The sequence below is a fragment of the Falco rusticolus genome, chromosome 1, assembly GCF_015220075.1.
Source record: "Falco rusticolus isolate bFalRus1 chromosome 1, bFalRus1.pri, whole genome shotgun sequence".
Lineage (NCBI taxonomy): Eukaryota > Metazoa > Chordata > Aves > Falconiformes > Falconidae > Falco > Falco rusticolus.
In genome coordinates this window covers 37,643,227-37,658,066 of record NC_051187.1, presented here as the reverse complement: position 1 = coordinate 37,658,066, position 14,840 = coordinate 37,643,227, and the positions used below count along the sequence as shown (strand labels likewise).

The following is a 14,840-nucleotide window of genomic DNA, read 5'->3' as shown; positions in this document are numbered from 1 at the left end:
ACACTTTTCCTGTTTTCTCTCTGTCCTTAAACTCAAATTGGCTTGTTGAAGCATTTCAGGCTGGTCCCAGGCTGACAGAGAACATTTGATAGTGACATCGGTTTTCACCATTCTGACTGTCATTATTATTAAATCATTCTCATGTATGACTTAAAATACAGCCACCCTTTTCATTTCCCTCAACCTGAAGTGTACTACCATAATTTCTTTTGATTACTGTGTCGCAGCCTATTGCAGCTGCTACAAGAAGCCACAGAGGCAGGTCAGGAAGCACCCTTGTGCTCCTTTGGAAATACATTCCAAGAAGCCAGCCCATCCAACTTACAGATTTAAGTCACAAGTGTGAGTATTAAGGGTGGAAAACCACACACAGAAGTTACATACAAAGGAAAGGCAACACAGACAAACTATTTTCAAACCCATAGTTATACCAAAGCAGTCACTATGAAAAAAGGTTACTTACCGAGTAACTGTGGCTCTTAGATTTGTGTTATCCATGGGGATCTCAACCTCATTACTCTTATTAAGGTTTCTGCTTGCCGGAAAAGCCAGCGTTCTTCAGTGCTATCACTTACGTTGTATAATAAGCCTCTTATTACACAGAGCCCAAAAAGTTTAGCTTCCCATAGCACTGACACATTTTGCTTTAATGTGGGGTTCAAAAACTCGTGGGTGTGTGGGTACTCTAAGAGATTAATGTAATCATTTATATAAAATCTGAGCACATTTGAGCAATTAGGACATAGGCTGAAAGCATCTCTGCCCCTGTAAAGCCCACAGTACTAATTCAAGGACTGACTTTGCTTTCAAGCTCACACAGTGTCACATAAAATGCTGCTGTACTGTTAGCAGCTATCAGGTTGCTAAAAATTCAAGGATACTCACATACCTTGCTAGTACTGTATCAACACCCTCAGAGTGACTGAACTTTCCAGCAAAGTTTGCCTGTGAAAAGCATAGAAAGATTGGTTCTGGAGGAGGATAATATAATGCTCAGATGGATGCTTAAGTAACCAGCATAACCCTCACCAAGTCAAGATCAGCAAGCAACCTCTTACACCTGAAATGTAAATAAAGCTCCCTAAGCGACAGGGACAGGGAGGGGGAGAAGTCACTCAATTTTAAGACTTCCCGCTGGAATTACTGCTGCTTCAAAGAATATTGTGAACTTCAACTAAGCACTTCTGCTATATACATCTGGCGTCTTCAAACAATAAATCCTAGGTGTAGCCTAGGATTTTATTTATCTCAGAGACTGAGAGACAGAAGACATAACTTGGGCACCTAAGAGAAATACCAATTCCCAAATACCTGAATCCTATGGTTCACTGAAGAATATTTCAATAAACAACATGTGCTATTCATCTGCTTTGGTTTCCTCCAGATCATTGCTACAACAGGGATTACAAAAAAGCATATAGCAATCCCAAGGCCCAGAAAATGAAAAAGTTTCTGAAGCGGAAGCAATATGGATTGTACAGGAGCATTTGGTTTTCTTCATCTATAGAAAGAACACTCTGTACTGACTCCAGCCAAAAACCAATCACAAAAACATGCTCTCTGTGCCACTGGATCATTCCCCAACAACTGGAAAATCTGGGAGAAGTATCTGCTCTCCTCCTAAAAATCCAGTATACTGCTATACTGCTAGTGGCAGAAGCAGGTGAAAGCATTTGACTTAGAATCCCAAGACTCGTTAGATGAGCAGCCACCAACTTCTGCAATCGTGACTGTCGGCACTCTGTTTATGAACCCCCAGCAAGGACAGAAATGCTTTTTATGCCAGAGCACTCAAAGCAATAAGACATTTACATTTAATGAACTTCCTGACAAAAGTATAAGTATTTGAAGATTTAGATAAATAATTCACCTTGCCCTCAGGGAAACAGCCACTGTTACAGAGGGTCACACAAAACAAGGGTACACACCTAAGCACTGTCAGTCTTTCCACAGTTTTAATAAAGCCAGAACTCCAGAACTACTTCTGGGATTGTGACCTTCACAGAGTTACTTGAATACACCCAAACTTTTACTCATATGCCTTTATCACCCTCAAAAGAACTTGATCAACCCTCAGGTACATAGAGATTGCAGCTCGAATAATCTTAAATGCACAGGTGGCCCAGCACAAACACATGCCACCACTTGCAGGAAAACCACTCATCAGCTGTTCCTCATGACGAATTTCAACTCTCCCATGTTTCAGAGGGAGCTAGTCTAACTTGAATCTTCTCCTGTTCACCAAATTCTACTTTGCTAGAGCACTTGTTAATAAGCTGCCTACATTTGACAATTTACTGACAAGTTTTATGTCAGTTTGGTGAGTTTTATGTCTGGACATTCAATCAGGAAGCTCTTGCTATTCCTAATTCTTTGGAATAGCTTTTCCAAAGATCCTGGCACAAAGTTACAGAATTCTTAGAAGGCAGTTGCTGCTTTCCAACCATGTCTACTTATGCTATTAGATCCTGACACCTAGTACAAAGCCTAAACAGTTTTGAAGTATTGATCATCTCTGGACAGAGCAAGCATACCAACTCCAGTATGCAATACCCCACAGTTTGCGTTCCTAATTTTCCATCACCTCCAGGATCATTTGAAGGGTGTCTAAATTCACAAACTGTCAGAATGCCTTCAGTCAACCAGAACAAATGTGTGACACGACAGTGATTCATCAAGAGATGATGCAGGAACTGCCAACTTTTCACATAGCTTCCTAATATGCAACTATCTTCTCATCTCTTGATACTTACGGCTGTAACAGATTTATCCACTGAAACTTACGCTGCCTGGGAAGAAGGGAATCCACCCTTCCAGCAAGTCAATCCAGCAAGCTATTTCAAATAGAATTTCATTTTAAAATACCCAGCAAGCTATTTCAAATAGAATTTCATTTTACAATACCCAGCAAAGCTTTACTTAGATTAATGGCAATACAGATAACCACAACCACCTGACTGGTATACTACAAACTTCCCTACCAGAAATCATTACAGCACTCAGGAGCTGCACACCATTCTACAGAAACCCTTTGGTCTCCATTTTCCATCTTATGCACCAGGTCAACAGCTCATCTTTAACTGCCTAGTCCAGAGATGTCAGAGACCTGCTGACTCACTTGCAGACTACATAATGTTCGAGTTTTGTGACAAAGGATCTGCACAAGACAGTAACTAAGATGAGGAAGGAATCCTTGGCTTTTAAATTTACAAAAAGATAGTGGATACTTCTACAAACAGAAATAAACCTAGTAATTGCCAGCAATATTATTAACTAAAGTTGTGTAACTTTATCTTATCAGTGTTTCAACATAAAACGGCAGTCTTACTGCCAAGTTCTACCTTGGTTCCACAGAGGCAGTTAAGCAGATCTGAGGGGAAGGGAAGGAAGCTATAGGAATCTAGGAGACAAAAAAAGCCCAAACGGGTATTACTGGCTGGAAGACTCCTGCAATGTTTACTCGCAAAACAGGGAACTGAAAAACAGGGATTTGTATACTGTTTGATGAGAGAGCAGCAAATACGAAAGTGTGACTTCCAGAACAGGCCCTGGCAGACAGTAATAATTTATATTAAGGATGTGCTCCAAACTACTTTAGGTCAAGCACCTCAAGATTATACAATAGCACAACATCAAGGATCTGTATTTTCATCTTTTTCAGATGTTGCATTAGCCTTTCAACTGTTGCCAACTTTACTGATGTAGTAATTCTAACTTTATCTAGAAGACAACAGAATGAATACACAAAATCTACCGTTAAAAGTTCTAATCTCTCAGATACTGAAAAATAACCTGTGTGCTGCTTTTAAAAAGTATGAATAATTGTGGGTATTCAGACCTGTGATATTTATTGCACAAATCTAAGAAAAATAGATTTAGATAAATGAGAACTTAAATGACCCTTGAGCTAAGTCAGGTGCCAGCAGCAGCCTGGGTACAGTGACAAATAACAGCTAAATTTTCCTGCTTCTGTAACATATAATTACAGAAGTATGTACTGAACCAATAAATATACACATACACTAACTGCTGGGAGAGAAAAAAACACAACATGCTTGGGGAACTAGACTAGAACAGAGAAGAATTCTTTAAGAACAAATACTGTTTCTGTTTAAAGCAGGTAAATATGAAATAAAGTTACCAGGATTTTCATGTGTAAACACGATTTGGTGATTAGGACTTCAGGAAAAAAAGTTTTAGGAGTTAAGAGTGGACAGAAATCTCTGTATTGGTATGACAAGTAATGTCCTTTACAACTTCTCAGCTCCTGTGCAGAATTGTATTACAACTGCTCTACCACGCAAGTAACTAAATATACCACCTTTTTTTATATATATATATATATATATATACCACTTTAACACAGGTGAGCAGTATCACACTCTAGGTGACTGTGGGTGTTTTGGGCAGTTTGATTGTTTGATTTTTCCTTCTTTTCAGCATACTGGTTTTTATTTTGTTTGTTCAGCATGTGAGGCAACTTCTCATTACACTTCTGATTAAGTATGTTTTAACCCATCAGTGATGTTAGGTAACTCAATCTGTGCTCTGAACAAAAGACAGGACAGCTTATAGAGACATAACATCCCCGAAGCAGCATTTTATTTTATTCATTTAATTCCAAAACATTTAATTTAGAAGTCTGGCATCTCAGTTATCCATCTTAATATGGGCTAATATTGACATAGTGTTGTCAGAATACACAGACAACTAAACAGCCAAAGAGTTTACAAAAAATAAATTCATGATTCTTCAAAACAACTGCAAAAGGTTACAAGTATCAAAACTCTTCGGTAGATGCACTGCATTAAAAGAAACTGCACGTCAGAGGCAAAAAACCCAAATTGCTACTGAAATCTCACATTTCAAACAGTTTTTTGTAAACTGATGAACTGGGTTTTCATTTAACATCAGCTTAACTGTTTTCATTGAAAAAAATTTGGGGTGGCTAATTTATTCTGCATGCACAAAATGTACTGCTTAACAGAACGGTCAGCTCATTTCAAATGGGAAAAAAATTAAATTGGAATCTCATTATCTTCAACGCTTTCATTATTCTTTCCCGTATTTTCTGATCAACAGGCAAACTAAAATGCCTCCTTTACTATGCATCTTTCTGCACTGCTCAAGTGCAACTAAGATAAATAGAGCCAATAAACCAATTAATCCATCAATGCCCATGAAGACTCATCTGAAACTGCTTCTTGTTGAAGTGGACAGCAGATCTGAACAGCTGTACAATACAGATATGCTTAGCACTAGATATTTAGTGTGACTGTGGCAAGGAAATATTGGTGATGATGGGGATGGCGAAGTGGATGAAAGAGGGATCAGAGGAAAGCCTTCTAATTATTCCCCTCTCCTGCTTCTTCATCTTGCTGATCACTCGTCCACAGAGTGAGGTTATCTCGAAGTAACTGCATGATGAGAGTGGAGTCCTTGTAGGAATCCTCATTTAGTGTGTCCAGCTCTGCTATGGCATCATCAAAGGCTTGTTTGGCTAAAAGGCAGGCCTGCTCAGGAGCATTCTGGATTTCATAGTAGAACACCGAGAAATTGAGTGCCAGCCCAAGCCTAATTGGGTGAGTGGGCTGCATGTGCTCTTTGCTGATCTCAAAAGCCTCTTTATAGGCAGCTTCTGAGGCTTCCACAACACTGTTCTTCTTCTCTCCAGCAGCAACTTCTGCCAAATAGCGGTAGTAATCCCCTTTCATTTTCAGATAAAAGACCTTGCTCTCATACTGGAAGTCATTGCAGTTCTTGATCAAGTATTTATCTAGGAGAGCCAAAACATCATTGCAGACTGTCTCAAGCTCCTTTTCTATCTTCTCCCTATAGGCTTTAACCTTCTCCAGCTTCTTCTCATTCCCATCTGCCATAGTCTTCTGCTCTATGCTGCTGATGACGCGCCAGGAAGATCGTCTAGCCCCGACTACATTCTTGTAGGCTACAGACAGCAGGTTTCGATCCTCATTTGAGAGAGGCTCATTTAGCTCAGTTACCTGAAAATACAGACGAAGATAAAATTTAAAGGGTTTGTCTTAAGGAAGAGCGTGCAAACTTCAATACTTCCATCATGAAGTGCAAGACTCAATTCTAGATCCCCAAATGCCTTCTAGACAGGAGTTAGTTTGTAACACAAACTTTAAAACCATTTCTGCAGTTAAGACTTAAGAGTGAGCACCCCAGTTTAATTGCAATGGAATAGGTATTTAGAAACCATTGCAAAGCACATTCACTGAATAAAAGTGAGTCAGGCTTGTGTAATGGAGAAGCATTCTCAGAAGGAAGGCTCAAGTTCTTTAGGAAGTCTGCTATAATTACGCAGACTACACACTTATATGATTAATTTAATGTACCTAGAATATCAGTTTTATGAATCTGGAACACAGCATAGACACTGGAAACTGGTGCAGTCCTTGCATTTCTTTCCTCTGCTGCTTGCTTTCATTCGACAGCAGATGGAAGCGCTGCAGTCATTATGATTAAGCTCTGCATAGTACAAATGAAGTTAGTGTTTCATAGTTATCTTTCAGTCACCTAGTGAGCAATTTTACAATGTAATAGAAAAGTTATCCCGATTTCTGCTGACTGGTGTCTGCAGACAACCTTCAGGGACAGGACATGAAAGAAACTGCATAGAAACAGAACAGAAAAATCAAGAAAAAAAGCCATGATCAATTCCAAATTTCTACTACAAAAAGCTGTGACAGGGAAGGGTAATACTTCTAATATTGTATTTAGGCCTATATCACTTGCTGCGTTAATTTAGGAGAATAAAACCTATCAGACATAGCCACTTGAAGTTGTTCTGCTTTTGCAGATTTACAAACATGAAATTAAACTCACAGGAATCAGGATGAAAAAGTGTAACTCTGCTACTTTAAGCACACTGCATTAAAAGAACACTAGAATCCTAAGAATAGGTGCTTTGGTGTGAAAGTAAACTTGTGTTTGCTCAGACACTGCTAAAATCATTAATTACTTCTTTCACAACCAATTACTTACATAATATAAATAATCAAGTCACAAATATTTATACTATTCTGAGACTGCTGGTGTAATCAGTGAACCACCCAATGAATATGCATCTTTCCAAGTCTAAAAAATAATTTATATCAATTGTAACTGTTACAGTTAGAGAGAGCTTAATTTCAAATTAGGTTTTGTTCTTAAAATATTTTAAGTCAATTAGTTTTATCTCCAAAATGCCTTTCCCCCATAGCTCAGGAACCTGAACTCCCAAAAGATACACTATTCTACCTGCCCTAATACAATTAGAGACGATCTACAGGGGGTGAAATGCACAGGAATCTACTCCAATGACATCTTCAAAACGTCTTCACAGCTTCCAATCAACATCCTCCCAACAATCTCTCCCTCAACAATCTCTACTATGACCCATCTATATTGTCTTCTCTAATAAAGATATTAACACCCTCAAAATGTAAAGGCTCAGCTAAGAGCTTTTTATTTCCTACAGTCTATTAGGACAGCACTCACTTTTACAAATATAAAGAAATCCACCAAAGAAGATTATCCTTTGGTCATTTCTGCACTGCTGGAGGACTTTGCTTGAAAGTTCATTGCAAACACAGTGATTGATCAAAAGGAGTCAATAATGTATTGCTAAACTTGCAAGTATCACTTAACCATACAAATAAATCCTTTTTTTTTTCTCCCATCTTCATGATCTTTACAGTATTAAAAAAAATAAATAATCCCGATCTGTTGATATACTACTGAGCTACACTACCCACAAAAAAACCCCAACTGAGTATGGAAAAATACGCAAGATACAAAAATAACTGAGGATGAGAGTTATTGGGGCAGTAGTAACAGAAATACCACTTCCTGGCTTTGCAGCTCAGACTCCATACAAAAGAAATTAAAAGCTACAGGAGCACAACCACAGCCATCTTAATTCTTCACCTGATACATCATCACCTCCATTTGTCACCTCATCCTCCATTTATCACCTGTTATTTACTCTCAGCTTCAAACTAAACATCCTACTAAATTTTGGTATTTAAGTATTCAATAACTAAAAAAAGGTAATGCAGTTATCCTAAACCTTGTTATAATTACTTCTACCTCCTTAAGGTGGCTTCTTAAACTTTCTAATATGAACTTTTAGACAAATGTCTTCTGTGTATTCAAAGCACCAAAATGGCATTTTGCAGCACATAAATGTCTTGGGAAGCATAAAAAAATTTTGAGTACTAAACCCTAGGTTTTTACTATGCTGTATAGCTGGTGTATTTACTTAAGGGGAGATAAATTAATCAGTTTTCAAATTTCACCATTTTCCACAAGAAAGAAAATACAATCTTACAGGACTATCGCTAGCCTTCAAAGAGTGTTCCAAGTTTTTTTCTAGTCTATTATTCTGGTGTTACTCATTTTTAACTGCAGAAAATGTACCGTAAAACCTACCCTGAAGAAGCTGACTTACAAAGCCCACTTGCACAGGAGACACTGTAACTGCAGACAACCCACACCCGAAAAGCCTTCCAGCCTTCCCTAATCACAGCCACAATTCAATGCAAGTACTGATAAACAGATATTTGCAGAAATTTCTGAAGATCACATTAACAGAGGGAGGATCTTGTAAAGTCTAGCTAGCATGAACTTTGGTAACCTTGACTGGTCTTTACTCCCACATTCTGTATTATAAGTTGGCCTACAGTGCAATCTTTAAAACACAGTGTAACTTTTCGAAGCATCTTCATACTGTATATTTAGACTAGCTAGTTTAATGTTTAGCTGTTACATCAGCTTGTACCAAGTTTGCCAAAAATCTCAATAAGCCCCAGACTAACAGAATCCTGACAAAGCAAGACTGAGAAACAGCAAGGAATACTCAAGGTACATTCATGTAAAGCACAACAAAAAAAGCCCAAGAGAAAGCCATCTCTCAGGACTAACTGCAGAACAGTTGTTAATATGTGGAAAAAATGTTACTTTCAGTGTTTTGTTTAAGAAATTATCTAAGAGATAAGAGACTTAATTAAGAGACTATTCCAGATCATCACTAGACTGCTGTACAATTTAATTCCCCAAGACTGACTGAAACACACCCTGAAACCGTTCCTTATAGTAAAAAGGAAAAACAGGAAAAGCTAATTCAACATGCTGAAGAGATACCTACTAGCTTCATGATGTATCAGAAGTTACTGATGTATCTTAAGAGAACCATCAACTACCATTAACTCAAGTCCACAGCAAATTATTCCTCCTCCTAGCTAAAAGATCTATCTAGCTATGTAGATTATTTAAAAATCACATCTACCTCCCTGGTGTAACAGCAATATTACAGGAATCCAGACTCAAAGGAAAGCACGTGACCTTTATGTAGCTGTTACTGTTTTAGCTATTTCCAATAGACTAACAAAGTAGGTAACACCAGACTTATTCCCCTTCACGTGCAGGGGTGATGCAGAAAAAAAGAAAACTTGAAATGCTGAAAGAAATTTATTTCTTACTACCTTCCATTCTAATAATAGCCCTTCCTTAATAGAAAAGATCTTGGGACTGCGATAATTTATGTTTTAGACATAGACACACTTTCTTATACGCCACCTGTAGTATGAATGACTTCAAAGTAGTATTTACTTACTTAGGTGTTACTTTATACTTTCCTTACACAAAGACACCCCCCCCACACGCACTTAAGTTTGGAGCCATTTTAAATCCTGAGCCAAATGATGCAACTGAACTATGATCTGCTAGCAGTCTTCATTCAGACTGACAGTCTGCTTTTTGTAAAAGAATACGGTCCCAAATAATTTATTTCTAAAATACTTTCAGGTATACCTTACTGGGAAAAAAATGGGAGTATATGTAAGATACTGACTACAACCCTGGAATTGTTAATTGCACATGCGCATGAGCATGGCAGTACTCTATCAGCTCAGAAATTACTTCCATGTCTGTGATCCCACAAAGGCCATACCAGCCAAGTTACCTTTCACATGGAAGGCACACCAAAGCGAAGATGCCACAACTGAGAGCAGATCCATGACACAGATTACCTAGCAGAACTGACCCAGGTCAATTGAACGTATGTGACTGGGTTACTGCTTTGTTAGACAGACCATCTAAGTCACAGCTACAGCAGTTCCCAGCAAGTTGCTCCAAAAAATGACTTTACCTGAGCCAGTACAGTCAGATTTAACTACTAAAACTCTCCTGATACAAAGTTATACAGTCTAGAATTTTTTAAAAAATAGAAGCCAGACTGGTTTAAATACCAGATCAGTTTCTTGCATGATGTGGCTTCAGTATTTTATATGAAGCATTCAAAGTTCTACAGTTAGATTTACTGTATACAACCACAGTTAAGGAAGTAATCTCACAGCAGGGGAAGATACTGTTTACAGTAAAGGCATCTCATTCCCCCCTCCTACACACACATTAACCTACACACCCCATTAACCCAAACCCAGACACTGATGTGAAGAACTCAAAGTGATCCTATACTAAAAATATGGAACATCCCAACGTCCATTTATATAGACAGATCAAGCCTACAAATTAAACTAGAACCTCAAGCTCTTTTGCTTTAAAAACTTTATATCATTCCAAGACTTCGTTAATCAATATAGGTCCTGAGCGCTACATAATAGGATTAATACTGTCTGAAATACCAGGGGTTTATACAGCTAAAATGTTTAACCATTACTGGAATGATGTACAACAAAGGTACTCAATGCTGTATTCTCACGATGCTACAGTACTTGTTCCACAAAGAGAGAATCTTTAACACTTACAGTAAGAGCATATCCTCTCCCAGTGTTTTGAGAAGTAATTTTCTTACCTACCATGTAGAGTTATATTTCAAATAGTCGGAATCCTGGAGCAGCATTTAATGCAATGAGAATGCCACACCCCTTGGAAGAATGCCATTCAGAGACACATTTACATATGATTGTATTTTCTATTAAAATAAATTTGGCTGGAAAAAAGTAAACTGAACTCACTTATAATAGCAAACTAAGTGGAGGTTTGATGTTCCTCTCCCGTCTACGCATTGTAAGCCAAAATACTAGAATCCTTTCAAGAAAAAGAAGCTTAACAGCAACAAAAAAACTGTATTATTGAGCAGTACTTTCCTTATTTAAGCTACCACTTCTACTTCATCTGGCTTTCCTTTAAAAGAAAGGATTGATAGGACTGAAAAATAAGCATTTCTCTAGCTTTATACTGACAGCTGAAACTGCAGTCTTCCCATTTTTTCTTACTTCAGCAGCAGTCTCAAAAATCATATAAACATGCTTTCACTAAGATAGTCTTTGTCTTTAGGAGTAACTATCAGTTTGTTGGCTATGTTGTGTACCGTAAATGTGCAGTGATAAATACAGAGAACTTAAATCACTGAGATTTCAATTTACACTGAAAGCACACTACTTTCATATAGCATCTTCAAAAACCATCAGATGTGTTATATTCAGAGGGGTTTTTTAAAGAAAAATTTAAATCAACTTTTCAAATCAAGATAACCTGTATCGAGAATAAATATCTGAGTGAGAACACTGATTTCCTGTTGAAGGAAGTCTAACACCTCTGAGTGGCAAGATAATTTTAATATTTTATACGGATAAAATTCTCTTAATAGCTGTTATTGACAATCTCTGAAAATGAAGGAAGTATTAGCTGTGTGAGAACAGATGGCCCACGTAACATTTCATAGGAGCTTCTGCTCAGACCTACAAAATCAACTTCAAACACTTAAGAGCATTCTGGAAACCACCATGTTAAGAGTGAGCACCTGCGAAAGCCATGTAACCAATAGATGCTACATTATCAAACAGCTTAAAATAAGGAAACTATTACATTTTAAATTCAGCTTTACTTTTTGTATTTTTGAAGTATTTATTGTGTAATTTCCACAAATGCTCAAGCCTCAAGTCACTTATGAAGTGTTCTCCCCACTACAGCTCATTAATACAGATGACAATACTATAACTCAAGATGAGTGAAAATTGCATAGTATTTAGGACAGTTTAAAGAGACAGCTGGACATACACACTAGTTCGATGTACTTTACCTATTTCCTGAAGCATAACGACTGTATTGTTTCTTTTATGTATGTTCAGAGCGCCACACATACACTGTAGCTCAGCGCTATTTGGAAAAACAAAAAGCTATCTACTAACTACCGCTACAAGAAGTCTTCTAGAGCAGCAGTGGATTTCAGTGGTTTCTCCATTTCATCTTTTAGAATGAGCAATTGAGAGATCTGAGGGATAAACAGAGACGTGACTACTATATGTATCAATAATTTTAGCAATATCATTAAAATACAGTTTATTTTCATGTCTAGTGCTTCGTATACTGATAGGTATTGCTGCCTCAGAACTGGACTGGTGGCAGTATTCACAATGACACAATAGCAAAAGCGAGTAAGAGCAGCAAAATACAAGTATCTTTTCATTGCCCTCATTTAAGGGAGGCAACGTACATCACAGTCCCTGAAGGAGACTAAACAGACTGATTCTTATTCCATTTGAAGCTGCTCTTTCAAACTACAGAATCATCTCGTGTCTTTAAACAGCAGCACTTCTCACAGGAAGAGATTCCTCATGGGGCCTTTGGTGTTCAGGAAGGACAGATCAGCAAGAACAAACCAACAGTAATCAGATACAGCAAAGACACTGCTAAGCGCTTACTAGCAATAATAACACCACTCAAACCCCAGATTATATAAATGCTTTGTTTTTAAAAAAAGGACTAGACATAACAAGTTTGATCATTCTGCAATTTTATTATATATCAGTACAGAGAGGACAATACAAGTAATTTTCATTGCTTGGTTCTGAAATAAGCAGAGTTGCAACTGTAACTTATTGTTTAAATACATTTCAGTATTCAACTGTGTACAGAACAGACTGAGAATGTGCTACCCTACAAAGAAGAGTCAAAAAAGCAATGTTAAAGCTTGGGAAATGCTCTCTGTACACTGGGTAGCTTTTATACACGGATGCAACTACTACCCTCGAGTCAGAGCGCTGATGCTTATGGGTGAGGCCCCTAATTCGTGCGAGGCAAAAGAAACGTCTAGAAAAAGTAGAGGCTCCTCTCGCCATGCGCCGTTTCTCCAGACACCCCCCGCCGCAGCGGCCATCCCACCCGACCGGCACCCCTAGCCGCCCCTAGAAGGGGAGGCGAACCCCAAGGTCAAACCCGTCGTCCCCACCGGGGGGGGGGGGGCGGGGCGGTACGCGAGAAAGGTCCCCGTTGTGAGCAGGACTCGGAGAACGGCCCCGCTGCGTTCCCGCCGCCCCCGGGCGAGGCGGGCAGCATTCAAACCGCTGCGCCGCGCGCCGGATTGGCGGGGTGGGGGAGCGCGGCGAGGAGGGCACGGGGACAGCCACACCCCCGGGGCTGTGAGCGCCGAGGGAGCGGGAGGGCTGCGAGGGAATGAAGGGACATGAGGGAAAAAATGAATTTTAACGGGAAAAAGGGGGCTCCGGGTCCAGCGTGGACCGGCTACGCTTCGTCTCGCCTCCCCCCGAGGCAGGCAGCTGCGGGCACCGCCCCACACGGTGGCGAGGTGTCCGGCGGGACGGCCTGGCGCTTGCTCCCGCCCTCCTTTCTTCACCGCCACGGGCGGGACCCGGCGGCTCGCATCCTCCCCGGGACCCAACTCCGCCTCGGGCCAGCCCAGACTTCCTTTCCCTCCTTCCCCCGCCACTACCCACCCTACACACTCCTCCCTGGGTACGACCCACAGCCGCCACGCTACCAGCCCCACTCACCGACTTCATGGCCGAGGCCATGTCGTCGTATCGCTCCGCCTGCTCGGCCAGGCGGGCTCGCTGCAGCAGCTGCTCTCGGTCCCCCATTGCCGCTTCCGTGGTGGCCGCCGGGCTGGGCACTCTACGCCCCTCAGAGACAGCGAGCAAGGCGGGGGGGCGGGGATGTGCGCCTGGAAACGCGCGGGCGGTGCGAGTAGGGAAGCCGACGGAGCCGCCGCCTCACGCCCGCCCGCCCGCTCGCTCGCTCCCTCAGCGGCCGCCGGGCTCGCCTCAGGCGCCGCGCGCCCGCGCTTGCCAGGCGACGGTTGGCGCCTCGGGCTCCCAGACGGCGGCAAAGCGGGCAGCCGCGCGCTCGCTGCGTCCCCTCGGCGGCGTGTGGAGCTCGCGCCTCTGCGCCCGGCTCGGAGCCTCGCGCTGCTGCCGCCGCCTGCGCCTGCGCGCTGGGAAGGCAACGAGGGGGCGGAGCTGCGGGGACTGCAGGGGAGGGGAGGGGGCGCTGCTCCCCCGCGGTCTATTTCTAGATGACGTCACTTGCTATAAATAGCTACGGCGGGGCGCCGGCCGGGGGGCGCATGCGCGCTGCGAGTGCTGCATTTTACTGCTGCAAAGGTGGAGGTGGGCGGTGGGCGCGCGGCACTGCGGAGCCGGGCCGTGCCGCCCTGCCCGCCTGCGGGGGCTGCTCGCCTGTGCGGCCCTGCCGCCGCGCCCCCGCCGCCGGCTTTGTCCTGCGGGGCGTACGTAGCCGTGCCTGCGGCCGGGGAGGGGCACGGGCCCCGCACCACCCCCACACCTTGCCGAGCAGAGCCAGCTACGGCCCCGCTTACCGCCTCTTTTAATTCGTAACAGTCGAGCTGCTCTTTGCTAAATCGACAGCGCACCGGCCTTACCTAAAACCGTCTCAAAGCCAAGGCGTTGTGCAAACGGCACAGCCGCCCTGCTGCCGGCAGAGATGCTAGTGCTCGCGTTACCCATCTCGTACCAAAAATCACAGATTGAGCTTTTCCTACTCGGCCCACAGCCAGCATGGAAACACCACTGCCCCTCCAAGCAAAAGCTCTGCTCTCCATCGCACAGGTCAGC

General features: G+C 41.7%; 1 protein-coding gene across 1 annotated transcript; it reads right to left on the bottom strand.

Annotated features, from left to right (window-relative positions):
- Window positions 1–4,572: 4,572 nt before the first annotated feature.
- YWHAH (tyrosine 3-monooxygenase/tryptophan 5-monooxygenase activation protein eta) lies at window positions 4,573–14,201 on the bottom strand. The gene is made up of 2 exons (XM_037409876.1): window positions 13,761–14,201; window positions 4,573–6,002 (listed from the first exon to the last, which is right to left on the bottom strand). The coding sequence occupies exons 1-2, from the start codon at window positions 13,845–13,847 to the stop codon at window positions 5,346–5,348; spliced, it is 744 nt and encodes a 247-aa protein (XP_037265773.1). The 5' UTR covers window positions 13,848–14,201; the 3' UTR covers window positions 4,573–5,345.
- Window positions 14,202–14,840: the final 639 nt, after the last annotated feature.